At 42.0% G+C, this 27975-nt stretch overlaps 1 protein-coding gene across 1 annotated transcript in view; it reads left to right on the top strand.

Annotated features, from left to right (window-relative positions):
• The window catches only part of PCYT1A (phosphate cytidylyltransferase 1A, choline), a 59269-nt gene that overhangs the window by 1432 nt on the left and 29862 nt on the right, over window positions 1-27975 (top strand). The window contains exon 2 of the mRNA XM_053565383.1: window positions 18579-18698. Within this exon, the coding sequence (XP_053421358.1) occupies window positions 18582-18698 (117 nt within the window). The 5' untranslated portion in view covers window positions 18579-18581. The remainder of the gene's footprint in view (window positions 1-18578; window positions 18699-27975) is intronic.

Raw genomic sequence — 27975 nt, 5'->3', positions numbered from 1 at the left:
AAATACAAAGATGCAATTGGAAAGACCGTATGTAGGGCTGGAGCACAGGTTCTATTGAATAGACTTAATTGGAAAAGGCTTCCTGAATGTAATCGAAGTGACTAATTATGACTGAGAGGTGAAGCTGAAATTCAAGATCTCTCTTGGAAGAACCACAAGTTATATCAAAATAGGGATAGTGATATTTATAGAGGAAGTGATATTTAGGGGTTGCTGATAGAAGATGCTAAGAATACACATTGAGGAAGGGGAAGCGTGGAGGTAGTAGCAAGGCTTGGGAAGGGAACTGAAGATAGAGACAGAAAACACTCTGCCAAGAATAAAATGAAATTAGGAAGAATGACCTTGCTATCCTATTCAATCTTGATACCTAGTAGTTCTGCAAGTCAGGGAATTGCTGCTAAAAAGATGTTGAGAAAGGGATTTTAGTGCAGTAAGAATGGTAAAAAAAAATGATGACCATCATGAGGAAGAAAGGTGGACAAAAGGGTGACAATGAGAATGTCAGCAGTGGGAGAGGCTTTCATGCATTTGGCTATCCAACTTAGTGACTTGTGTGCTGGAGGCCAATAATACAGTAGTATATTGGAAGTGATATCATGCTGTGAGTAATTCAAATGAAGTTTATTTATTTATTCCCTTTCATGAGGCCTGTTAGTGTTGCAGATGAAATTAAAGTGAGTGTACTACTTCTTTCTCTCTTATAGTCCTCTTGTAGAAAGTGCTATTGGTTGTGCCACCCAGTGCCTTTTTTTTTTTTGAGACAGAATCTCAATCTGTCAACCTGGGTAGAGTGGTGTCATAGCTCACAGCAACTTCAACTCTTGGGCTAAAGCAATCTGCTTGCCTCAGTTTTTCTATTTTTAGTAGAGGCAGGATCTTGATTTTTGCTCAGACTGGTCTTGAACTCCTGAGCTCAAGCATTCCACCCTCCTGACCTCCCAGAGTGCTGGTATTACAGGCATGAACTACCACGCCTGGCCCACCCAGTGCTTTTTAGAAAGGTCTAATAGGGGGCACCGGTGGGTTATGCCTGTAATCCCAGCACTCTGGGAGGCCGAGCTGGGTGGATTGCCTGAGCTCACAGGTTCAAGACTAGACTGAGCAAGAGTGAGACCCTGTCTCTAAAAATAGCCTGGCGTAATGGAGGGTGCCTCCCTGCTACTGGGGAGGCTGAGGCAAGAGAATTGCTTGAGCCCAAAAGTTAGAGGTTGCTGTGAGCTATGACGCCATGGCACTCTACCAAGGGTGACAAAGTAAGACTCTGTCTCAAAAAAAATAAAAAAAGAAAAGAAAGATCTAATAGGAGAAGCTTGAGGTCATTTTAATTTATCAGATACTGTATTAATCTGATTACCTAATAGTCACCCCTGCCCTGTACACATACACAACACTTTATAATACGGGAGAGAGTTCAGAAAAGTTTTGAATTGGGATTGGTGGGAGATAGCCTTTGTTTGGCTAAAAAAAAAAAAAAAAGACTAGTTTTCTAGGATATTAGGAGTTTACTGGACTTACATTCTACATAAGTAAAAAGAACTACTGAAGAGTTTCTAGAACAGAATATATGCTTCAAGATAAGAGGCTATAAAAGAAGAGAGACTAAGATTTGGGGATGGTAGTACTCCATCTGGGGTCTTTTGTGTTTGCTTAATGAAATGATTCTTTCTGACCTATGCTGCTTTGCAAATTTCATTCAAAAATTAATATAATGGTCTGATTGACAAAGAATAAGCTTCATTCCCCCCTCAGCCTATGATTTCTCCTCTGATCAGCTGGTAGGGTTTTATTTTTCTTGGGGACCCCCTCTTGGATATGTGATCACTTAAGGATGACTCAAAACCTTAAATACAGAAGTCCCAGGTTCATTTTTTTGTGGTTGAGACAGAGTCTCACTATGTCGCACTTGGGAGAGTGCTGTGACGTCATAGCTCACAGCAACCTCAAAATCTTGGGCTTAAGTGACTCTCTTGCTTCAGCCTCCCAAGTAGCTGGGACTACAGGTGCCTGCCACAATGCCTGGCTGTTTTTTGTTGCAGTTGTCATTGTTGTTTAGCTGGCCCGGGCCAGGTTCAAACCCACCACCCTTGGTGTATGTGGCCGGCGCCATAACCACTGTGCTATGGGCACCCAGCTGTCCCAAATTATTGTTATTATTATTATTTTTTGAGAAGAGAGCCTCAAGCTGTAACCCTGGGTAGAGTGCTGTGTTGTCACAGCTCACAGCAACCTCAAACTCCTGGGCTTAAGCAATTCTTCTGCCTCTGCCTCCCAAGTATCTGGGACTACAGGTGCCTGCCACAATACCCGGCTATTTTTTGGTTGCAGCAGTCATTGTTTGGTGGGCCGGGCTGGATTCTAACCCATCAGCTCAGGTGTATGTGGCTGGCACCTTAGCCGCTTGAGCCACAGGCACCAAGCCCATCCCAGGTTATTCTGTCTGATGTTGGCATTGACTTATTCTATGAATATGGGAAACATTATTATTTTCTCTCATTTTGTTTTCTAACAATGGCAGAGGTAACTGTTCTTGTGATTAAACAGCTCTTTATTTTATTTTATTATTTTATTTGAGACAGAGTTTCACTTTGTTGCCCTTGGTAGAGTGCTGTAGTGTCATAGCTCACAGCAACCTCAGACTCTTGGGCTCAAGCAATTCTCTTGCCTCAGCCTCCCAGGTAGCTGGGATGACAGGTGCCTGCCACAATACCCTACTATTTTTAGAGACAGGGTCTCACTCTGGCTCAGGCTGGCCTTGAACCCGTGAGCTCAGGTGATCCGCCCACCTTGGCCTCCCAGAGTGCTGGGATTACAGGCGTGAGCCACTGTGCATGGCCCTTAAACAGCCCTTTAATCTGAAATATGTGCATACTCACTGAATTTTGTATATAATCTCATAGGCTTTGTGAATCATCTGACCCTATTCATGATTCCCATACAGAGCTTTTTTTTGGACAGGATTTTCTTTTTTCTTTTAATTTCTTTTTCTTTTTCTTTTCTTTTCTTTTCTTTCTTTCTTTTTTTTTTTGACAGAGTCTTAAGCTGTTGCCCTGGGTAGAGTGCTATGGTGTCATAGCTAACAGCAGCCTCTAACTCTTGGGCTCAAGCGATCCTCTTGCCTCAGATTTTTTCTGTTTTTAGTAGAGACGGTCTTGCTTTTGCTCAGACTGGTCTCGAACTCATGAGTTCAAGCAATCCACCCACCTCAGCCTCCCAGAGTACTAGAATTATTAGGCGTGGGCTACCGCGCCCAGCCTGTTTTTATTTTTTTTTTGACAGAATTCTCTTAGGGATCTGAATAACCTTTCCTAGACATGCTATAAGTGCTGATGAGAATGAAATGCTCAAAGAAAATGCAAACATAATAATTTTCCATTCTTATTAATGATGGATAATGATAAAATATCTATTCATAATGGTAGTTTTCTTGCTCAGTCATCATGCTTTTATTTCCAAGTATCTGCATTATTGATCTGGAACCAGATCTTCTGACTTTTCCTGTGATCAAACAGAAATAGGTTTCTTTCTCTCTTTTTTTTTTTTTTTTTTTGAGACAGAGTCTTACTCAGTTGCCCTGGGGGATAGAGTACCATGCCGTCATAGTTTACAGCAACCTCAAACTCTTAGGCTCAAGCAATCCTCTTGTCTCCACCTCCCTAGGAGCTGGGACTACAGGTGCCTACCACATGCCTGGCTAGTTTTTTTGTTTTTAATAGAGATGGAGTCTTGCTTTGAGTAAAATCATTACACTGTGAGAACTATTATAAGTGTCCCTTGTGGTTTTTAGGTTAATCTCTTTTCTAAATCATATGTAGTATTTCCTGAAACATTCTACTATGTGACGAGGCCCAAGTATAAACTTTATTTTGCTCCTCTGGCTAACCCAGGATCTGGCACAGAGTATGTGCTTGCTTAACATTTGTTGAATAAGGGTTTCTCTGAAGAAGTTAGAGGGAAGAGAGTAGAGGGAAGTTTAAAGCAGCGATCTTAGTGTGTGGCGATTTATAGACCTCAAATATTCAAGCGTAACATTGAGCTCTTGTATAAAACTAATCTGTCAGGGGAGGTTATATTGTGAAACTCACCTTTACATAAATTCACTTTTACAATGCCTTTACATCACACATTCTTTTTTTTTTTTGAGACAGAGTCCCACTATGTTGCCCTTAGTAGAGTGCCGTGGCATCACACCTCACAGCAACCTCAAACTCTTAGGCTCAAGAGATTCTCTTGCCTCAGCCTCTCAAGTAGCTGGGAAGACAGGCGCCCGCCACAATGCCCAGCTATCTTTTGGTTGTAGTTGTTGTTTGGCAGGCCAGGGCTGGGTTTGAACCCACCAGCTCCAGTGTTTGTGGCTGGCACCCTAGCTGCTGAGCTACAGGCGCCGAGCTTACATCAGGCATTCTTTTAACAGATTGTACTATGGTGATATAGATGGGCTAGTTATATAAACTTTTGCAATCCTTTATCAGAAAGTTACAGTACAATTTCTAGCACTTCTCTCCACTTTAGATTGGATAAATTTACCACCAAATTAATAAAACCTATCCTATCTTAATCTAGGATGAGAGTTGGCAAACTTTTTTTTTTTTTTTTTGTAGAGACAGAGTCTCCCTGTACCGCCCTCAGGTAGAGTGCCGTGACGTCACACGGCTCACAGCAACCTCTAACTCTTGGGCTTACGCGATTCTCTTGCCTCAGCCTCCCAAGCAGCTGAGACTACAGGTGCCCGCCACAACGCCCGGCTATTTTTTGGTTGCAGTTTGGCCGGGGCTGGGTTTGAACCTGCCACCCTTGGCATATGGGGCCGGTGCCCTACTCACTGAGCCACAGGCACTGCCTGGCAAACTTTTTTGGTAAGGGACCAGATTGTAAATATTTTTCATTTTTAAAGTCATAATATTTGTTGTGACTAAACAACTCTGCTGTTATAACACAAAAACAGCCATGGGTATTCAATAGGTCAGTGAACGAGTAGTGGCTATGTTCCAGTAAAACCTGAATTACAAAAATAGGTAGTGGGCCATCCTTGGCCTGCAAGCTGTAGTTTGCTGGCCACTGATCTAGGACTGCTGGTTCTTTTTTTTTTTTTTTTTTTTTTTGAGACAGAGCCTCAAGCTGTTGCCCTGGGTAGAGTGCTGTGGCATCACAGCTCACAGCAACCTCCAACTCTTGGGCTCAAGCGATTCTCCTGCCTCCGCCTCCCAGGTAGCTGGGACTACAGGAGCTCACCTCGACGCCTGGCTATTCGTTGGTTGCAGCCATCATTGTTGTTTGGAGGGCCTGGGCTGGATTCTAACCCGCCAGCTCAGGTGTTTTTGGCTGGTGCCTTAGCCGCTTGAGCCACAGGCACCGAGCAGTCTGCTGGTTCTTAAATTCATTCTCTTTTCCCCACTTTGGGTTAGCTGTGTCCTCCCTCAAGCTTCAAAGACCTTTATATACAGGGTGATGTCCTTGCCCTGTTATCTGCAGAAAGGCCTGAATGTACAGCAGATGACATACGTGAATCCTAAGAGTATTAGATGCACCTTAACCTTGGAGTTTACAGAGCTTGCCTTTCTTTAAGCACCATCTTATTAAATACCATCATAGTAGAAGCAGGTAAAGATCACAAATATGAAGACTATTAGTTCGCTCAGCTATAGAACTGGGCATTGGTTTGCCAGTAGAAAAGTAGCATAGAGTTTTACTGAGGAAGAAAATATAGGACTAGAGATGGGGGAAGCAGGAAGAGAATGCAAAGGAAAATTATACTTCTCTTTTCACAGATAGTTCCTTATAATAATCAGTCAAGTTTGAATTAGATTTTTGAAATTTGGAAGAGTATATGTAATTGCCATTTTCTATTAAAGTAGTTCCCCCTTGGCTCAGCGCCCGTAGCTCAGTGAGTATGGCGCCAGCCACATACACTGAAGGTGGTGAGTTCGAGCCAGTCGGGCCTGCTAAACAGCAATGACAACTGCAACCAAAAAAAAAAAAAAAAATGGCTGGGTTTTGTGGCGGGCGCCTGTGGTCCCAGCTACTTGGGAGACTGAGGCAAGAGAATCAGTTGAGCCCAAGAGTTTGAGTTTGCTGTGAGTTGTATGCCATGTCACTCTACTGAGGGCGACATAGTGAGACTCTGTCTCAAAAATAAATAAATAAATAAATAAAGTAGTTCCCCCTTATCTGCAGTTTTGCTCTCTGTGGTTTCAGTTACCTGTGGTCAGCCACTGTTAGAAAACAGGCAAGTAGGGCGGCACCTGTGGCTCAGTTGGTAAGGCGCCGGCCCCATATACCGAGGGTGGTGGGTTCAAGCCCTGCCCTGGCCAAACTGCAACCAAAAAATAGCCGGGCGTTGTGGCGGGCGCCTGTAGTCCCAGCTACTTGGGAGGCTGAGGCAAGAGTATCGCTTAAGCCCCAGGAGTTGGAGGTTGCTGTGAGCTGTGTGAGGCCACGGCACTCTACTGAGGGCCATAAAGTGAGACTCTGTCTCTACAAAAAAAGAAAACAGGTAAGTAGGCTTGGCCCCTGTGGCTCAAGCAGCTAAGGCGCCAGCCACATACACCTGAGCTGGTAGGTTTGGAATCCATCCTAGGCCCACCAAACAACAATGACAACTACAACCAAAAAATAGCCGGACGTTGTGGCAGGGGCCTGTAGTCCCAGCTACTTGGGAGACGGAGGCAGGAGAATCACTTGAGCCCAGGAGTTGGAGGTTGCTGTGAGCTGTGATGCCACAGCACTCTACCCAGGGCAACAGCTTGAGTCTGTCTCAAAACAAAAGAGAAGCCAGGAGAAAACAGGTAAATACAAGAAGATATTTTGAGAGAGGGTGGTGCCTGTGGCTCAGTGGGTAGGACGCCAGCCCTATGTACCCAGGGTGGCGGGTTCGAACCCAATCCTGGCCAAACTGCAACAAAAAATAGCTGAGCGTTGTGGCAGGGACCTGTAGTCCCAGCTACTTGGGAGGCTGAGGCAAGAGAATCTCTTAAGTCCAGGAGTTGGAGGTTGCTGTTGAGCTGTGACACCATGGTACTCTACCAAGGGCGATAAAGTGAGACTCTGTCTCTAAAAAAAAAAAAAAAAAAAATAGATATTTTGAGAGAAAGAGACCATATTCATGTAACTTTTTTTTTGATGCAGAGCCTCAAGCTATCACTCTGGGTAGAGTGCCGTGGCATCGCAGCAACCTCAAACTCTGGGCTTAAGCAATTCTCTTGCCTCAGCCTCCCAAGTAGCTGGGACTACAGGCACCCACCACAATGCCTGGCTGTTTTCTGGTTGTAGTTGTCATTGTTTGGCAGACCCAGGCCGGATTCGAACCCGCCAGCTCTGGTGTATGTGGCTGGCGCCTTAGCTGCGTAAGCTACAGGCACCACCCTCATGTAACTTTTTTTTTTTTTTTTTTTTTTGTAGAGACAAGAGTCTCACTTTATGGCCCTCTGTAGAGTGCTGTGGCCTCACACAGCTCACAGCAACCTCCAACTCCTGGGCTTAAGCAATTCTCTTGCCTCAGCCTCCCGAGCAGCTGGGACTACTGGCGCCCGCCACAACGCCCGGTTATTTTTTGGTTGCAGTTTGGCCGGGGCTGGGTTTGAACCCGCCACCCTCGGTATATGGGGCCGGCGCCTTACTGACTAAGCCACGGGCTTTTATTACAGTGTATTGTCATAATTGTGTATTAATTACTGTTAATCTCTTATTGTGCCTAATTTATAAATTAAGCTTTATTGTAAGTATGTATATACAGCAAAAAATAGTAGAGTCAGTGTTCCATATCTTTGTGTGCCACATGCATGGATTCAAACAACCATGGATAGAAAATATTTGGAAAAAATAAAATAAAAAATGATAGTACAAACAAAAAACCCAATATAATATAGTAACTATTTACATAGTTGTTACATTGTATTAGGTATTATAAGTAATAGGTATTAGAGATGATTTAAAGTATATGGGAGGATGTGCATAGGTTATATGCAAATACTACATTTTATACAAGAGACTTGAGCATCCATAGATTTTGGTATCTGCAGGAGGTCTGGAACCAATCCTCCAGGGGTACTGAGGAGCAGCTGATTGAGAATTCAGTACTATCCAAGGGTTCAGGCATTCCCTGGGGTCTTGTAATACATCCCTTGCAGATAAGAGGGGACTATTAATATTTAGGGTGTTGCATAGTTTAGGAAGCAGAGACCACCTCCTCTTTTTCCTTGGGTGCTTCGTAGGTCAACTAGCAGTAAGGAAGTAGAATAGAGGAGATTGGGTTGGAGTCCCTAAAGCTGTACTTGTAGGAGCCTTTCATGTTAAAGACTCAAGAGTATGCATAGTCAGCACCCAGATTTTGTCTCTTTCAGGACATTCACATTGGAAAAATATTTGACTAGATCTATCCTTAGTGTTTCCTCAGTGCTGACTGCCCCCTCCACAAATACGTTTTCCACTTCTTCTCTAGCAAAGTCGATGAAACCAAGCAGACATCTATTGGAACATTGAAGAACAAGGCAAGCAGTGTGTATTGGGATGTGAGTCAGCAGAAATTAAGCCAGATTTTTGAGTCTGAGTAAAAGTCACAGGCACAGATACTACATTCTGTATCTTGAGAGCACTTTGGAGACACTAATATATTTAATAGGCAGGGTGAGGGGGGTGGACATTTATATCTATATTTAGAATCTGTGCTCAGTTTAAGTGACTAAAATGAGGTGATTTATCTAGGGACTGAATAGGCAACAGTGTTGGAAAGATCAGACCTTATAAATACTGCATTCTAGTTGTCAGTCTCCTTTGTCTTTCTTTGTTTGTCTCTTTTGACAAACTTTAATGGAGGATAAATGACTAAGGAAACAGGAAGTTTTGGCATACTCTGGTCGGGCTCATAAGGGAGGTTTTATATTCTGCCTCTGATTGCATTTCATTCTGACTCTTCCCTGAGGATCCATCTACAAGACATTATCAGGGGTCCTCAAAATACGGCCCACGGGCCACATGAGGCGGTATGATTATATTTGTTCCCGTTTTGTTTTTTTTTTACTTTAAAATAAGATGTGCATTGTGTATAGGAATTTGTTCATAGTTTTTTTTTAAACTATAGTCCAGCCCTCCAACGGTCTGAGGGACAGTGAACTGGCCCCCTTTTTAAAAAGTTTGAGGGCCTCTGCAAGTAATCCACTGCCCCATTTTGACCTCACAGTATTGACATTGAGGAGTGCTATCTTTTCCCAGCTCCATTGCCCAGAGATTAAGGCAGCTTCTGTGTGTATGTGTAATTTTTCTCTCTTAAATATAGGTATTTAAAGCCACCTCTTTCTGAGACCATCATTGTACCTGTACGTTAATGGTATTGGTTTATTACAAAGGTACCGTTATAAATAGTCTGAGAAGTATTTTCTTCATTGTTAGAGAAGTTCAAAATGGTTACTGGGCAATTATGGATGTTGGAAGGTAGTGTGGTTTTAGGTACAGCTAAGTTTCAGTATAATGAATTAAAAGCCACTGTGATATTAGGATGTATTTACCATTCTTATTATGTCCTTATATATTATCTTCTCATATACATTTTCTCTTTAGTTTCTCAGTAGCAAAGTTGTCCAGGCAGGCATCTATTGAAACATTAGGGAAACTGGGGATAATTTTTCCATTATTTGAAGCACTAAGTGTTAAATTATTCGATATGCTTTGGTGGTGCATAAGTTACTAGATGTGAGGGAATATGGGGATGGTCTAAAAGGCCAGTGAAAAATGAAAAATCTTGAGAAACCCACCAAAATGTTTACTGCAGCCTAGTTCATAATAGCCAAGACATGGAAACAGCCCAAGTGCCCATCCACCCATGAATGGATTAACAAATTGTGGTATATGTACACCATGGAATACTATGCAGTCATAAAAAAGATGGAGACTTCACATCTTTTATGTTTACCTGGATGGAGCTGGAACATATTCTTCTTAGTAAAGTATCTCAAGAATGGAAAAAAAAGTATCCAGTGTACTCAATACTACTATGAAATCAGTATATAACCAACTATACACTCATATGAATGGCAAAACATAACTATAGTCCAGAAAGTAGAGGGGAAGAGGAGAGAGAGGGGAGGTGAGGGGGTGGGGCATGAGAGGAGGGAGGATATTCGGGGGGACCCCACCTAATGTGCCTGATGCAATGGTACATTTCAAAACTATTAAGAAATGAGTATAATTGTGGTGGATGTGTTACTTAGTTCAATGTAAGCATTTCACATTGTATATAGAAGCAGTACCCTGAACCCCATAAATGCATCAAATGTATAAAGTTATGATTTAATAAAAAATAATTAAAAAAAGAAAAAAGAAAAATCTTGAGAAACCTATAAAGTCAAAGTTTAAAAAGTAGTAGTTTTAGAGGGAAAGCATAAGGATTTTTTTTGGTAACCATGAGTAAATTAGTTTTAATACCTCAACATGATTGTTGATTGCTTTAAGCTATTTTCTTTTTTAATTTCAAAATATTAAAGGGAATGGGCAGTGCCTGTGGGTCAGTGGGTGGGGCACTGGCCCCATATATCGAGGGTGGCAAGTTCAAACCCAGGCCCAGCCAAACTGTAACAAAAAAATAGCTGGGCATTGTGGTGGGCTCCTGTGGTCCCAGCTACTTGGGAGGCTGAGGCAAGAGAATCGCCTAAGCCCAGGTGTTGAAGGTTGCTGTGTGATGCCACAGCACTCTACCGAGGCGATAAAGTGAAACTCTGTCTCCAAAAAATAATAGTAATAATGATAATATTAAAGGAAAGGTATAAAGATTAATCTATTTTTTAAATTCTTTTAGACTTACTGTTGTGAAATGTCTGTGACCGTGGTGTTTTTCATTTCCTGAGAAAGTGGATAAAGCTATAGAAATGTTTTATAGTAAAACTCAAAAGGATTAGATATGTTTGTTCTAAATCCAAAGGATCTTAAGACTTCAGTTTAAAGAATAATGTAAAATAAGATGTAAAACACAAGGATCATCTTTATTCAGGACTGTATGTGAGCAGACAAGAAACAGTATAAACAAATAGATAAGCAGATAAAGAAATACATTAATACTTTTGACAGTATGAGAGCCTTATCGTGCCAACTTTGATGCACTTAAAAATTGATGAGTACTTGTCCATTTCCATTAAAACAAAACAATAATGTTTGTAATGCTTTTCAGAATTTCAAAACAGGTTTCTATACTTCCTACATTTATTCAACTACTGCCTACTGTGTACTAGGACTCATTGCTAGGTACTGCCTGTGAATCATGATTTTTGTAGTTCCAAGTGGTAAAAAAAAAAAAACAAACAAACTCGCTTACTTGTATTGCTTGACATAATTAAGCAGTTCTTAATCTGACTTCTTTTTCATCATTAGCTCTGCTTTCTTTGCCTTGACTATCTTCAAAAAGTCTCTTCCTGCTGGTTACAGTATAGCCACTGGATGGTTACAGAATGGTCCTTGTAGCCATATCTTCAGGTTCAAATGCACAAAGAAAGAAGTAATTGATTGGATTAGTTTAGGTCACATATCATTGCCTCCCTCTCCTCAAATCTGTGGCCAGAGTACAGTAATGTGCTAATTGGTTTAGGTTTGGCACATGCTAGGGCTGAGGCTGAGGCTACAAAAACCAAATGAGAGAGTCTCCAAATAATGAAAATGGGTTGGCTCAGCACCCATCTCAGTGGTTAGGGTGCCAGCCACATGCACCGGGGCTGGTGGATTTGAGTCTGGCCAGGGCCTGGTAAACAATGACAATAATAACAAAAAAATAGCCAGGCATTGTGATGGGCACCTGTAGTCCCAGCTACTTGGGAGGCTGAGGCAGGAGAATCTCTTAAGTCAAAGAGTTTGAGGTTGCTATGAGCTGTGATGCCATGGTACTCCATCCAAGGGTGACATAGTGAGAGTCTGTCTTAATGGAAAAAAAAAAAAAAAAGAAAGAAAATGGGTTCTTTTCTAAAAAGGGGAATTGAATAGTGGACAAACAACAAACATCTACTATATCAGTGAGTTAATAGTCTAATTTCTCCTTTGTGAGTTAATAGTCTAATTTCTCCTTTGATCCTTACTGTCTTAAAAGTTAAGTACATTTCATTAGTACTCTCTTTGAGCACATGAAGAAACTCATAGTATCACAGGACTTTACAGTTAAATATAGAGTTAAGATATTGGGAGGACCTAGAGTTAAATTCCAACTTAATTGATATGATTCCTGTCTTGTCTTCTCTGGCCCAAACCAAAACAAGCCCTTGGAGTTCCTGGATAATCTGCAGGTGATATACTCAATGGCAGGGGAACCTAGTCTTTATGAAAGGTGAAATAAAATTCCTGCCTGGTATAGTGTAGCACATGGCCAGAGTGCAATAAGTTGTTGTGACTAAATTATTCTATCACTATTTTATATACTGGACAGTGTTGTGTTTAAAAGTACAGACTCTGGAGCCAGAATGCCTGGCTTTTGCTTAAATAAGATAATCTTGTTTTTGCTCTGTGCTGGGTATGTGAGTGCAAGTTTGTGACCTTTTTATCTCGGAAAATGTTTACATGCATTTTTTAATTTACTATTCAATTCTGAGATGCAATAGGCAAGAGCTTCCTCAGCTAAATCTCAAACTAATTTTCCTGAAGTCTGAGACTATCGATAATAGCTTTAGATAAAAACATCTTATGGGTGGCGCCTGTGGCTCAGTCGGTAAGGCGCCGGCCCCATATACCGAGGGTGGCGGGTTCAAACCCGGCCCCGGCCAAAACTGCAACCAAAAAATAGCCGGGCGTTGTGGCGGGCGCCTGTAGACCCAGCTACTAGGGAGGCTGAGGCAAGAGAATCGCTTAAGCCCAGGAGTTGGAGGTTGCTGTGAGCTGTGTGAGGCCACGGCACTCTACCGAGGGCCATAAAGTGACACTCTGTCTCTACAAAAAAAAAAAAAAACATCTGAAATAGTTTTTTAAAAATTAAATCAGAGCTGTGTACATTAATGCAATTATGGGCTACAATGTGCTGGTTTTATATACAATTTGAAATATTTTCATCAAACTGGTTAACATAGCCTTCACATTTTCTTAGTTATTGTGTTAAGACATTTATAGGGTGGCACCTGTGGCTCAGTGAGTAGGTCCCATATACCGAGGGTGGCGGGTTCAAACTCCGCCCCTGCCAAACTGCAGCAACAACAAAAAAAATAGCCAGGCTTTGTGGCGGGCGCCTTAGTCCCACTACTGAGGAGGCTGAGGCAAGAGAATCTCCTAAGCCCAAGAGCTGGAGGTTGCTGTATGCTGTGATGCTACAGCACTCTACCCAGAGCGACAAAATAAGACTTCTTTAAAAAAAAAAAAAGACATTTATATTCTACACTTAGTAGATTTAGATTTACTATATACCCTTGTACTTTTTTTTTTTTAATTAAAAAAATTTTTTTAGAGACAGGATCTCACTCTGTTGCCCAGATTGGAGTGCAGTGTGTGATGCCCAGATTGGAGTGCAGTGTGTGATCATAGCTTATGCTTAGGAGTAGGTACTCCTGCCTCAGCCTCCCGAGCAGTTGGGCCTGTAGGCATGCCCTACCACACCAGGCTAATGAAATAGTAGTATCTCTGATAGCTGTTAGAAATACCCGTGACAATTATGACTGCCTCTCAGCTTTGTAAAAACACATAGCTGTTTTTATCCTCCTTCATTTATCATAAAAATATATTATCTAGAATGAAGATGTTGAGCAATGAGAATGTTTTCCACAATGATTCAGGCATAATTTCAGGAATGTTCTTTTTTGAGTCCTCCATAATTTCTTTCTTTCTTTCTTTCTTTTTTTTTTTTTTTGAGACAAAGTCTCACTATGTCACCTTGGGTAGAGTGCTATGGCATCACAGCTCACAGCAACCTCAAACTCTTAGGTTCAAGTGATTCTCTTGCCTCAGCCTCCCAAGTAGCTGGGACTACAGGTGCCTGACACAACACCTGGATTTTCTGTTGCAGTTGTCCTTGTTTAGCTGGCCAGGCTGGGTTCGAACCTGCCAGCCTCAATGTATGTGGCTGGCACTGTAACCACTGTGCTACAAGCGCTGAGCTGCTCCATAATTTCTTGAAGATTAATTGCTCAGACCAATTCACACTATCAGTAGCTTCTTTCTTCTTTTTTTCCCACATAAGTATTTTGAAATCTTGAAATCAGTAGATTCTTTCAGTAGATCATTGTGTGAAACAAGCAATCCTCCTACTTTGCCCTCCCAAAGTGTTGGGATTATAAGCATGAGCCACTATACCCAGCCTATTTCATAAACATTTTTTAAGGTGGGGCTCTGCATGTGGTTTCCTTTCCTTAATTGAATGCTCTTTGAGTAAATGGTTTGTACGTTTTAAATTGGTAAATAATAGTTACATATATTTATCGAGTACAGTGTGAAATACTTATTTTTTTGTTGTGAAAACTTTTAAAAATCTATTCTTAGGGGCTGTGCCTATGGCTCAGTGAGTAGGGCGCCGGCCCCATATGCCAAGGGTGGCAAGTTCAAACCCAGCCCTGGCCAAACTGCAAAAATATCCAGGTGTTGTGGCGGGTGCCTGTCGTCCCAGCTACTTGGGAGGCTTAGGCAAGAGAATCGCCTTAGTCCAGGAGCTGGAGGTTGCTGTGAGCTGTGACGCCATGGCACTCTACCGAGGGCAACAAAATAAGACTCTGTCTCTAAAAAAAAAAAAAAAGAAAGAAATCTACTCTTAGACTGAGTGCAGTGGCTCATGGCTGTCCTAGCACTCTGGGTGGCCAAGCAATCCTCTTGCCTCAATTTTTCTATTTTTAGTAGAGATGGGGGTCTCGATTTTGCTCAGGCTGGTCTCGAACTTGTGAGCTTGAACTATCCACCCGCCTCCGCTTCCCAGACTGTTAGGATTACAGCCGTGAGCCACAGTGCCTAGCCTCTAACAAAAATTTTGTACCTTTTGATCAACAACTCCCTTTTCCCCCTCCATCCTCCTTCCTCAGCCTCTGGTAACTACCATTCTACTCTTTACTTTCATTCTTTCAGATTCCACACATAAGTGAATACCACATATTTGTGGTATTCGCCTTTCTATGCCTGGTTTATTTCACTTAGCATAATGTCTTCCAAGTTCAGTCTGTACTTTAAAACTTATGATGTAGTAAGAAATTAACCAGGATGGCTCGGTGCCTGTAGCTCAGCAGCTACGGTACCAGCCACATATACCCAGACTGGTGGGTTCGAACCCAGCCTGGTCCTGCCAAACAACAATGACAACTACAACCAAAATAATAATAATAATAACCAGGCATTGTGGTGGGCACCTATAGTCCCAGCTACTTGGGAGGCTGAGGCAAGAGAATCGCTTAAGCCCAAGAGTTTGAGGTTGCTGTGAGCTCTGACACCACGGCACTCTACCAAGGATGACGTAGTGAGTTCTGTCTCAAAAAAGAAAAAAAGAAATTAGCCAGGAGTGGTGGCATGTGCTTATACTCCAAGCAACTCAGGAGGCTAAGGTGAGAGGATCACCTGAGCCCAGGAATTAGAGGCTGCTGTGAATTATAATCACACCACTGTACTCTAGCCTGGGTGACAGAATAACACGATAAGTACTAGTATTGACTGCCTGATATTATTGATTTGCCTGATGCCAAATTACTGATTATATTTTTCATAGTAGATTTTGTCTCCCTACCCTGAGAAGAATTGAGCAGATATTGACAGCAGAGTTTTTTTTGTTTTTTTTTTTTTTTAGAGACAGAGTCTTGCTTTGTTGCCTCACAGCAACCTCCAGCTCTTGGGCTTCTTAGGCAATTCTCTTGCCTTAGCCTGCCAAGTAGCTGGAACTACAGGCGCCCGCCACATGCCTGGCTATTTGTTTGTTGCAGTTTGGCCATGGCTGGGTTTGAACTCACCACCCTCTGTGTATGGGGCCAGTGCCCTACTCACTGAGTCATAGGCGCTGTCCAGATTAGACATTTTAGAAGGCCACTCAGACCATTGAGATGAGAGTACTGACCTCTGGTTATATTGAAAAAGTAATTATAACAATAGTGAAAGCGCTCTGATCATTACTAGAAGACTTAGTGTTAAATATATAGTAGCCTTTTCCTCATTTTAATTTGCATTTGTGATGAAAGGAAGTTTCTGGGTGGTGTTCATCTTGCATTATAGACGCTGACATTTTTCATGTCATCCTAATACTTAGCCATGACTTATGGGGTGTCACCTTCAGTCTCTAAGAATTAGACTAGATTTCTTACAGATTTTGTCACATTGCCACTCAGAATTTAGGTGGAGGAAAGAAAGTAAGACACAATTGCAGTTGTTTAGCTGAACATCTCACTCAGGAGGGCATATTAGAGGCAGTGAGGCAGAATAGGAAGTCCTCATTCTGTCTAGCATTTATTTTCCACCTCTATTTTAAGGATTTTTCTCTGTACCAAATCTTAGGCAGAGGTGACACTTGATCATAGAAATCTACTTATCCCCAGTTTCTAGCTGATGCCTATAATTTCATCAGTATCAAGAAAGTAATTTATTTGTGAGAATTGTATCATCCAAGAAAAATGCAGATATCCTTGTTATCCTTATAGGGCACCAGAGAGGTAGCACAAGCCAACATTTAAACATTAAACATCAAAACTTTGGGAAGCTGAGATAGAATTCCTTGAGACCAACAACATAGTGAGACTCTATTTCTAAAAATAAAATATTAGCTTGGTGTGGTGGCGCATGCCTGTAGTCCTAAGTACTCAGGAGACAGAGGTGAGAGGATCACGTGAGCCCAAGAATTCATGGCAGCTATGATCATGCCACCATGCTCTAACCTGAGTGACAGAGAGAACCTGTCTCTAAAAAAAAATAAACATAAAACATTGAATATTCAGAACTATTTTTGTGATAGCTAGTTACTAGAAGTTCTCTTCTAAATGAGATTAAATAATAAGTTTTCCTTTGTGGGAAGGAGAAGCCTAGATAGGACTTTATTTTTATTTTTTCGTTAAATTTTTTGAAAAATTTAATAGAATTGAATTCCGGCGGCACCAGTAGCTCAGTGGGTAGGGCGCCGGCCACATACACCCAGCTTGGATCAGCTAAACAACAAAGACAACTGCAACAAAAAAATAACCGTATGTTGTGGCGGGTGCCTGGAGTCCCAGCTACTTGGGAGGCTGAAGCAAGAGAATCACTTAAACCCAAGCGTCTGAGGTTGCTGTGATGAAAGGAAGGTTCACCTCAACCTGTGATGCTACGGCACTCTACCGAGGGCAACATAGACTCTGTCTCAAAAAAAAAAAAAAATGAATTCCTTTGCATGTGTATGGCTATAGTGGTGGAGTCTAGGCTTTTGGTGTACCTGAGTAGTGCACATGGTACAGCATAGATAATTTTTCATTCCTCACTCCCTCCTGGATCTGGTTTTAATAACTGAAGACTCCAAATAAGGTTGAAGTGGCAAGGCCTTAAAAGAGGCAGGGGAATGGGTGGCGCCTGTGGCTCAGTTGGTGGGGCGCCCGCCCCATATACGGAGGGTGACGGGTTCAAGCCCGGCCCTGGCCAAACTGCAACCAAAAGGTGGCGGGGCGTTGTGGCGGGCACCTGTGGTCCCAGCTGCTCGGGAGGCTGAGGCAGGAGAATCGCCTAAGCCCAGGAGTTGGAGGTTGCTGTGAGCTGTGTGAGGCCACGGCACTCTACCGAGGGCCATAAAGTGAGACTCTGTCTCTAAAAAAAAGAGGCAGGGGAAATGAGTACTGAAAAAGGAAGGGAAAGGATATATAAAAGATATGCTCTGCAACTCCACAATTTTCTTTTCTTTTTCTTCTTTTTTTTTTGGGGGGAGGCAGAATCTCACTTTGCTACCCTTGGTAGAGTGCTATGGCTTCCCAGAGCCGTAGGATTACAGGCATAGGCCACCACACCCAGCCTACTCCACAGTTTTCATAGAGCTAACCCTAGTGGAGTGGTCACTGAAATGTACAGAGCATTTAGAGTTAAGAACTTCATGCTGTGTTAACCCAGGACTTGGTGATAGCCATCCCTTTTAAGAAAGCTCTTTTTTTTTTTTTTTTTTTTGTGGTTTTTGGCCGGGGCTGGGTTTGAACCCACCACCTCCGGCATATGGGACTGGCGCCCTACTCCTTGAGCCATAGGTGCCGCCCAAGAAAGCTCTTTATCTGCACTAAAGTCTTGCCTTTCACATTGCCTGTACCTGTCATACCTCCAGGTGTACCAGAAATGATATAAAGGGTAGTGGTGAAGTCCATACAGCCATTTTTCTTAGCCAAGTTATTCTGATCTTTCGCATGCATTCTAATCTTTTATTTGCACTAAATTAGCAACTAGTATGTAGACTGAATTGTTAAAGGTGAATAACTTCCAAGTTCAAGTGATTAACTGTGGCCATTGTACCAGAAAGAAGCATTTCAATTTCTACTAGAGCCTATGTTTTGTAAATCTTTGTTATTTTTGTCAGATGCCATTGGTTTTTCTTGGTGAAATATGTGCTATGGAATATGTGCTAGTATATCAGTACCAACATGTCTGAAATACTGGTGACCGATTTTTTTTTTTAATCTCAATGAGAAAAAAATTCTTTTTTACTTTCTATGACTGATTAAAAGAAAATGGATGCCCAGAGTTCAGCCAAAGTCAATGCAAGGAAGAGGAGGAAAGAGGCACCTGGACCCAATGGGGCAACAGAGGAAGATGGAATTCCTTCAAAAGTGCAACGCTATGCAGTTGTAAGTAAAGAAGAGATTTCTGTGTTGAATACTTAGCCTGGCAGCATGAGGGTAGAAAGTAATATAACATTGATGATATCAATGTTAAGTCTTCTTAGATAAGGGAAAGAAGGAATAGTAAGTGTATTTTCATCATTGTTGGAAATCTGTTATGCTTTCTTGTCAGACTCAGCTCAGTTGTGGAAACTTTACATAGGAATTGAAGAAAGAATGTTAGGGAAATTTGAAAGCTGTGTGTATTATAAGTAGGCTAAAGATCAAATTCAAACTAATGAAATGGAGAAATTTGGGCTATAGGCAGTAATTTAAAATTCATCATCTTGCTGGGCACAGTGGCGCACATCTGTAATCTTACCACTTTGGGAGGTGGAGGCATGATGATTACTGAGGCCAGGAGTTAAAGACCAGTGTGAGCAAGAGCAAGAGCAAGATCCAGTCTTTACAAAAAATAAGAAAATTAGCTGGATGTGGTATGTGCCTATAGTCCCATCTGTTTGGGAGTCTGAGCCAGGAGCATTGCTTGAGCCCACGAGTTTGAGGTTGCAGTGAGCTATGATGATACTATGCACCGTAGCCCAAGTGATAGAGCAAGACCCTATGGCCTTTCTCTCTCTCTCACATACACACAAATAAATAAATAGATAGGTAGATAAATAAATAAATAAAATTCATCATTTCATGGTGTCTAGTGTTCTGTGTCTTACTCTTTTCTCCCTATTGTCATTCTTCTACTATATTGTTGTATCTTAAATGGGAATCTTTTCACATTATTGCCTACTCTATGTTCTTTTATCTCTGGGACATTATCTGTGTACTCCCTAACTACTGCCGAGCCTCATGTGAAGGACCCCACTCCAAACTTCACTACCCTTTCCCTAAAAAACATGTCCAAAATCACTTAAACCCAATTGAAGTTACTGTTGATACACAATATTATTATTATGAAATCCATGTTTCAGAATCCCAGGGACAGAATCTTATGTTTCTGTTGTTTCTTCACCTATCTTGACCCTTAGCTATTGGTCAACTGTAATTTCCACTGGTTATTTCTGGAGCTTCCTAGCCCAGAAACGTTTCTACTGTGAGATAATTAAAAGTTATTACAAACCAGTACTCTATTTTGAGCAATAAAAGCAGTTGGGCTCTACAGATAGGAGGCATATGCCTCCAAGCATGATAGTGATGATATTGGTAGAGGCAAGTGTATTAGTTTCCTTTTGTTGTTATAATAAATTACTATACTGAGGCAAGAGAATCGCTTAGGCCCAGGAGTTGGAGGTTGCTGTGAGCTGTGTGATGCCATGGCACTCTACCGAGGGCCATAAAGTGAGACTCTGTCTCTACAAAAATAAATAAATAAATAAATAAATAAATAAATTACTATAAATTTAGTGACTTAAAATAGCACAACTATCTTACAGTTCAGGAAATCAGAAGTCTGAAATAGGTCTCTGAGGGATAAAATTAAGGTATTGGCAGGGTTGGAGGTACTAGGGGAAAATCCACTTTCTGCCTTTTGTAGCATTTTGAGGTTGCCCCCATTTAGCTCACGGCACCAGCCAGCAATTACATCATTTTGACTACTGCTTCTGTCATCACATCTTCTCTGATTATGACTTCCTCACCTCCCCTTTTCATTTATAAGGACTCTTTACAGTGGGCACACCTGGCTAAACCAAGATAATCTCCCATTCTCAAAATTCTTAATTTAATAATGTCTACAGACACTTCTTTTTCTACGTCAGGTAGTAGTCACAGGTTCCAGGTAGCGGGTGTGGACATTTTTAATGTGCCATTATTCTGCATATTGTAGCATGTAAAGTTCAGAAAATGACTCAGCCGTGAACAAAATAGGGCATTGTTAATTCTGAATATTTCTTAAAGTATTCAAATTTGAAAGACAGTGGTAGGCATCAATTCAGCAATATCCCTTGCAGTAGGAACCAAATAAATGTTATACTTGGTTATAGTTATAACCAAATGGATGTTACTCTCAGCCAATCATCATAGCCAGGATTGGAGTGAAGGCGGTCAATCTTTTTAGTGAAATGAGCCCTGAGAAGACTTAAATTTCTTGGTCCTTAGAAATTGAGGAATATCATTGCTTTAAATTATTTTGCTTCATATATTTATGTGAAATCAGTTCAGTAACTTACTGCCTATTCCACATTCCTTCCTGGTACACACTGCCTATTTAGCATGGGCTGATGGTCAATAACTCACTTACCCAACAACCTGCACCAACCAAAGTGACGAGGGAGTGTCTACTAAATAAACTTACCTGTAATCTGTACTATATACCTGTAGTTTCTATCTCTGAATTTCCTTTTACCTCTATAACAAAAGCAAATACTATTTTTTCTTTTTTTTTGTAACAGCTTTTTAGTGAGACATAATTGACATAGTCATATAATCCATCCAAACCATCACCAATCTTAGAATTTTTTCTTTTCTTTCTTTTTTTTTTTTTTCAAGATAGAGTCTTACTTTATCGCCCTCGATAGAGTGGCATAACATTGCAGCTCACAGCAACCTCCTACTCCTGGGCTTAGGTGATTCTCTTGCCTCGGCCAGCCAAGCCACAACGCCTGGCTATTTTTGTTGTTGTTGTTGTTGCAGTTTGGTGGGGGGCCGGGTTTGAACCCACCACCCCCTGTATATGGGGCCGGTGCCCTACCCACTGAGCCACAGGCGCCGTCCATCTTAAAATATTTTTATCACCCTAAAAAGAAATGCTGTACCCATTAGTAATCACTTCCCATTTCCCCCTCACCTCCCCAGCCTTGGGAAATCACTAATGTGCTTTCTGTCTCTATGGATTTACCTCTTCTGGACATTACATACAAATGATACCATATAGTATGTGGTCTTTTATGGCTAGCTTTTTTCACTGAGCATGTTTCCAAGGTTCATTCGTGTTATAGCATGTGTAAGTTGGTCTTTTCCTTCCTCCCTCTCTCATTTCTTTCTTCCTACCACCCTTCCTTCCTTCTTCTCTCGCATCCTCCCTTCCTCCCTTTTTCAGGATCTTGCTCTCTCTCCCAGGCTAAAATGCAGTGGTGTCACGATAATTCATCGCAACCTCAAATTCCTGGGCTTGAGTGATACTCCTGCCTCAGCCTCCTGGGTAACTGGAACTACAGGCACTTGACACCATGCCTAGCTAATTTTTCTATTTTTTGTAGAGATAAGGTATTGCTCTTGCTCAGGCTTGTTTTAAACTTCTGGCCCCAAGCAATCCTCCTGCCTCAACCTCCCAAAGTGCCAGTATTACAGGCATGAGCCGCCACTCCTGGCCTGTATATCTTTTTATTAGTCAATAATATTCCATCATATATTGCATGCCACTTTTTCTTTTTTTCCAGAGACAGGGTATTGCCCTGTTTCCCAGGCTGGAGGACAGTTTTGTGATCATAGATCATTGCAGCCTGGAGCTCCTGGCTCAAGCAATGTTCCCACCACAGTATCCCAAGTAGTTGGGACCACAGGCACATGTTACCATGCCTGGCTAATTTTTTATTTATTTTTTTATTTTATTTTATTTTTTTCATTTATTTATTTTTGAGACAGAGTCTCAAGCTATCGCCCTGGGTAGAGTGCTGTGGTGTCACAGCTCATAGCAACCTCCAAGTCTTGGGCTTAAGCGATTCTCTTGTCTTAGCCTCCCAAGTAGCTGGGATTACAGGTACCCACCATAACACCTAGCTATTTTTCTGTTGCAGTTGTTATTGTTGCTTTAGCTGACTGGATTAGAATCTGCCAGTCTCTGTGTATGTGGCTGGTGCGTGCCCTACCCACTGAGCTGCAAGCGCCACCCTGGCTAATTTTTTAATTTTTTGTAGAGGGCAGCGCCTGTGGCTCAGTGAGTAGGGCGCTGGCCCCATATACGGAGGGTGGCGGGTTCAAACCCAGCTCCAGCCAAACTGCAACAAAAAAATAGCCGGGCGTTGTGGCGGGCGCCTGTAGTCCCAGCTGCTCGGGAGGCTGAGGCAGGAGAATCGCGTAAGCCCAAGAGCTGGAGGTTGCTGTGAGTCCTGTGACGTCATGGCACTCTACCAAGGGCGGTAAAGTGAGACTCTGTCTCTACAAAAAAAAAAAAAAAATTTTTTTTTTGTAGAGATGGAGTCTGGCTATGTTGCCTAGGCTGATCTTGAACTCTGGGCTTAAGTGATACTCTTATGTTGGCCTCTTAAAGAGCAGAGATTATGGGCATGAGCCATTGTGTCCAGACCTGCTTTTTTTTGAGACAGACTCTCATTCTGTCGCCCTGGGTAGAGTGCTGTGGTGTCATAACTCATGGCAACCTCAAATTCTTGGGCTCAAGTGATCTTCTTGCCTTACCCTCCTGAGTAGCTGGGATTACAGGCACCTGCCACAATGGCTGGTTGTTTTTTCTATTTAGTGTAGAGACAGGGTCTCGCTCTCCCTCAGGCTGGTTTGAACTCCTGAGTTCAAGCAATCTACCTGCCTTGCTTCCCAGAGTAATAAGACTATAGGTGTGAGCTACCACACTTGGCCTGGACATGTTTGTCATTTTTAATTTATTCATTCACCAGTTGGTGTTTGGGTTGAGTAAATAATATTTTATTGCATACTTTCAATGTGTTAGCATGGCAGTAGACGCTAGAGGTTATAAAGATAAATGTGATTTACGTTTTGAGGAGGCAAGCACAGTGTAGATTCTATAGCTGGAACTCAATAGCTTTAGAAAAGCAAGCTGTGTAAAAGAATAGGAAGGATTGCCAAGTGTTAGGAAGGTGAGTTGGTAAGTCAGAATGAAATGGATAGAAGAAAGAAAAAAGAGTTAAGATGGAAAAATTAAGAAACAACTGTGGCTACTTTGTAAGTATAAAGAATTTACTAATAGAGGTATTTCTAAATGTATAGTCAAAAGGATCCCAAAATTTTTTATGAAAAATAAGACATTTAGCCTATGCTAATATTTACCTTATGTATAAGTCACAAAATACCTAAACTGTGTGGAAACTTGGCCCTAGTTCTGCTTACGTAAGGCTAAGTAGGTCTCACAGTCTCATTTCAACCAACTTATATTGAGAACCTCTGTGTGCCAGTTGCTGTGCATTGGAGATTGAAAAATGTCCTTACTCCTGATCAGCTCACAGGCAAATAGGGGTAAAAATAGAAGGAAGTTAGAGGTTAATGGCCTTCTAGAGGAGCAAGAGACTGACTCTGAGAAAAGGCAGGGGCAGTTGATGGTCTGGGAGAACTTCAAGGATATTGATACTGAGCTGAATATTGAGGGAAAAATAGAAATTCAAGAAATGAATGAGAGATAGAGTACAAGTTCAGAAGTGTGAAATAGTAGCACATTTAACAAACTGCAAGTAATATTACTGGAGCTTAAAGTTCAGAATAAGAATCACCATAGATGGGCGGTGCTTGTGGCTCATTGGGTAGGGCGCCGGCCCCATATACCGAGGGTGGCGGGTTTGAACCTGGCCCCGGCCAAACTGAAACAAAAATATAGCTGGGCATTGTGGTGGGCGCCTGTAGTCCCAGCTACTCGGGAGGCGGAGGCAGGAGAATTGCTTGAGCCCAGGAGTTGGAGGTTGCTGTCTGCTCTGCTAAGGAGTTTGAACTTTATCCTAGAGGTAATGTGGTCAGAGTTATAATTTAGGAAGATCATCCTGATTTCTTTGGAAAGTATGGGTTAGAAATAGAGATAGAAAGAAAGAAAACAGGGATAGAAAGAACCGGGAAATACTGGTACTGAGCTTGTTATACTGATCCAAGGGGATGAAGAGAGCCTAACTACAGCGATAAAGAGATTACAAGGCTCGGCGCCTGTGGCTCAAGTGGCTAAGGCGCCAGCCACATACACCTGAGCTGGCGGGTTCGAATCCAGTCCAGGCCCACCAAACAACAATGATGGCTGTAACTAAAAAAAAAAAAAAATAGCCGGACGTTGAGGTGGGTGCCTGTAGTCCCAGCTACTTGGGAGGCTGAGGCAAGAGAATCACTTGAGCCCAGGAGTTGGAGGTTGCTGTGAACTGTGATGCCACGGCACTCCACCCAGGGCCACAGCTTGAGGCTGTGTCTCAAAAAAGAAAGAAAAGAGAGTACAAGATAAATTTTAAAAGCTTTAAAGAGGTGGCTTGGCACCTGTGGCTCAAGCGGCTAAGGCGCCAGCCACGTACACCTGACCTAGCAGGTTCAAATCCAACCTGGACCTGCTGAACAACAATGATGGCTGCAACCAAAAAATAGCCGGGCATTGGGGCAGGCGCCTGTAATCCCAGCTACTTTGAGGCGGAGGCAGGAGAATCGCTTGAGCCCAGGAGTTGGAGGTTGATGTGAGCTGTGATACTACGGCACTCTACCCACGGTGACAGCTTGAGGCTCTGGCTCAAAAAAAAAAAGCTTTGAAGAGGTAAAAGAGATAATTTTTGGAGATTATTGGGGTGCAGAGGACAAGAAATTTTAAGGATGACTTCTAGGTTTCCATTGTAGGTAGATTGTATAGATGGAGTGCTTCTCATTGAGATAAAACAGGAGAAAGACAAAGACTTTATTTTACACAAGTTCAATTTAAATGCCTATGAGATATCCAAATAGTAATTGGATAGACGAGCTCATATTGTTTATATTCATTGAAATGGCAGTAGGAGTCAGGGAGAATTTCTTTCTTTCTTTCTTTCTTTATTTTATTATTATTTATTTTTGTAGAGACAGAGTTTCACTTTATTGCCCTTGGTAGAGTGCCGTGCCGTCACACAGCTCATAGCAACCTCCAACTCCTGGGCTTAGGCGATTCTCCTGCCTCAGCCTCCCAAGCAGCTGGGACTACAGGTGCCCGCCACAACGCCCGGCTATTTTTTGGTTGCAGTTTGGCCGGGGCTGGGCTTGAACCCGCCACCCTCCGCATATGGGGCCGGCGCCCTACTCACTGAGCCACAGGCGCTGCCCTCTTTATTTATTTTTTGAGACAGAATCTCAAGCTGTTGGCCTGGGTAGAGTGCTGCAGAGTCATAGCTCACAGCAACCTCAAACTCTTGGGCTTAAGCAATTCTCTTGCCTCAGAGCTCCCAAGTAGTTGGGACTATAGGTGCCTGCCACAATGCCCAGCTATTTTTTTTGTTGTTGTTGCAGTTGTCATTATTATTTTAGTTGTCCTGGGCTGGGTTTGAACCCACCAGCCTCCGTGTATGTGGCGGGCGCCCTACCCACTGAGCTACAGGTGCTGCCCAGGTCAGGGAGAATTATTGCATTCTTTTTTCTCTTTAAAAAAGAGGCTTGGGCCTGTAATTCTAGCACTCTGGGAGGCCCATGTGTGTGAATTGCTTGAGCTCAGGAGTTCGAGACCAGCCTGAGCAAGATCAAGATCCCGTCTCTACTAAAAATGAAAAAACTGAGGCAAAAGGATCACTTGAGTCCAAGAGTTTGAGGTTGCTGTGAGCTATGTTGCCATGGCTGGCACTCTATGCAGGGTGACAGCTTGAGACTGTCTCAAAAACATATATGCATACATAAAATATATCCCCTGGGAACAGAATATTTCTGCTTTTTTCCCTATCCCTTCTTTCTCACATCACATGATATTTCTCTTTTTTTTTTTTTTTCTTTGAGACAGAGTCTTACTCTGTTGCCCAGGCTAGAGTATAGTGGCATTAGCTTAGCTCACAGCAACCTCAAACTCCTAGGCTCAAGTGATCCTCCTGCCTCAGCCTCCCAAGTAGCTAAGACTACAGGTGCTTGCCACAGTGCCTAGCTAATTTGTCTATTTTTAGTAGAGACAGGGTCTCCCTGTTGCTTAGGCTGGTTTCAAACTCCTGAGCTCAAGAGATCCTACTGCCTTGGCCTCCCAAAGTGCTAGGATTACAGGTGTGAGCCACCACACCTGGCTTATGTATTATTTTTTGAAGTTGAATTGAACGACCATAGCAATGCGTAGTATGACATTCACAGCACCTCTTGTAATTGCAGAAGTCAAATTGACTTGTATTCATTTCTTGTTATCAGTATATATTATTACAATTTTAATACAGTTTTTTTAAAATGTGTGTGCATTTTTTTGGCACCCTCTGCATATAAGAGCATTATTAAGGTATAGTTCACATATCATTATAATTTACATATCCATTTAAAGTACAGTGGTTTTTAGTATATCTATAGAATTTTGCAACCATCATCATAATCCATTTTAGAACATTTCCATCACCCTAAAGAGAAATCCTATTGGGCCGGGTGAGGTAGCTCATGCCTGTAATCCTAGCACTCTGGGAGGCTGAGGCAGGTGGATTGCCTGAGCTCAGAGGTTCAAGACCAGCCTGGGCAAGAGCAAGACCCTGTCTCTAAAAATAGCCAGGTGTTGTGGTGAGTGCCTATAGTTCCAGCTCCTCGGGAGCCTGAGGCAAGAGAATAGCTTACACCCAAGAGTTTGAGGTTTCTGTGAGCTATGATACCACAGCTCTCTACTGAGGGTAACAAAGTGAGACTCGTCTCAAAAAAAAAAAAAAAAAAGAAATTATATACCCACGAGCAGTCTTTTCCCATTTCCCCCAACTACTCTAGCCCTAGCTAACTACTAATATACTTCCTACCTATTGATTTGCATATTCTAGACATTATGTGTAAATGGAATCATACTGTTGTTTGTGGCTAGCTTTTTTCACTTGGCGTAATGTTTTCAAGGTTCATCCACGTTGTAGCATGTATCAGTACTTTCTTTTTTTTTAATTGCCGAGTATCTTTGGTGGTTTTTTTTTTTTTTTTTTTGCAGTTTTGGCCAGGGCTGGGTTTGAACCTGCCACCTCTGGTATATGGGGCCAGTGCCCCACTCCTTTGAGCCACAGGTGCCACCCTATCTTTTGTTTTTTTGAGGTATAACTTAACACAGTGAAGAACACAAATCTTAATTATTTTCAATAAATGTTTACATATGTATGCATTCATGTAATCACCAATACCCCTAGACTTCCTCATACCCCTGCTAGTCAGTATCCTCTTTTCCAAATTTTTTTTGTTATCCTCTGGCTTCTATTTACTGTAGATTAGTTTTCTCAGTTTTTGACCTCCATATAGATGGAATTATAGACTATGGTATCTTTTGTGAATAAATATATACTTTTAGAAACAGAAATCACTATGGAGCATCTCTTTGATCTCTTTGTGTACTAATTTCTAGAGGATAATTTGTTTTTCTATAATTTAAAGAAGATCGCTTAAGCCTAAAAGTTTGAGGTTGCTGTGAGCTGTGATGCCACAGCACTCCACTAAGGGCGATAAAGGGAGACTCTGTTTTTTTAAAAAAAAGAAA

Source organism: Nycticebus coucang, chromosome 16, assembly GCF_027406575.1.
Source record: "Nycticebus coucang isolate mNycCou1 chromosome 16, mNycCou1.pri, whole genome shotgun sequence".
NCBI classification, from domain to species: Eukaryota; Metazoa; Chordata; class Mammalia; order Primates; family Lorisidae; genus Nycticebus; species Nycticebus coucang.
Note: the sequence above shows the minus strand (reverse complement) of the source record. Positions and strands in the feature narration are given on the sequence as shown.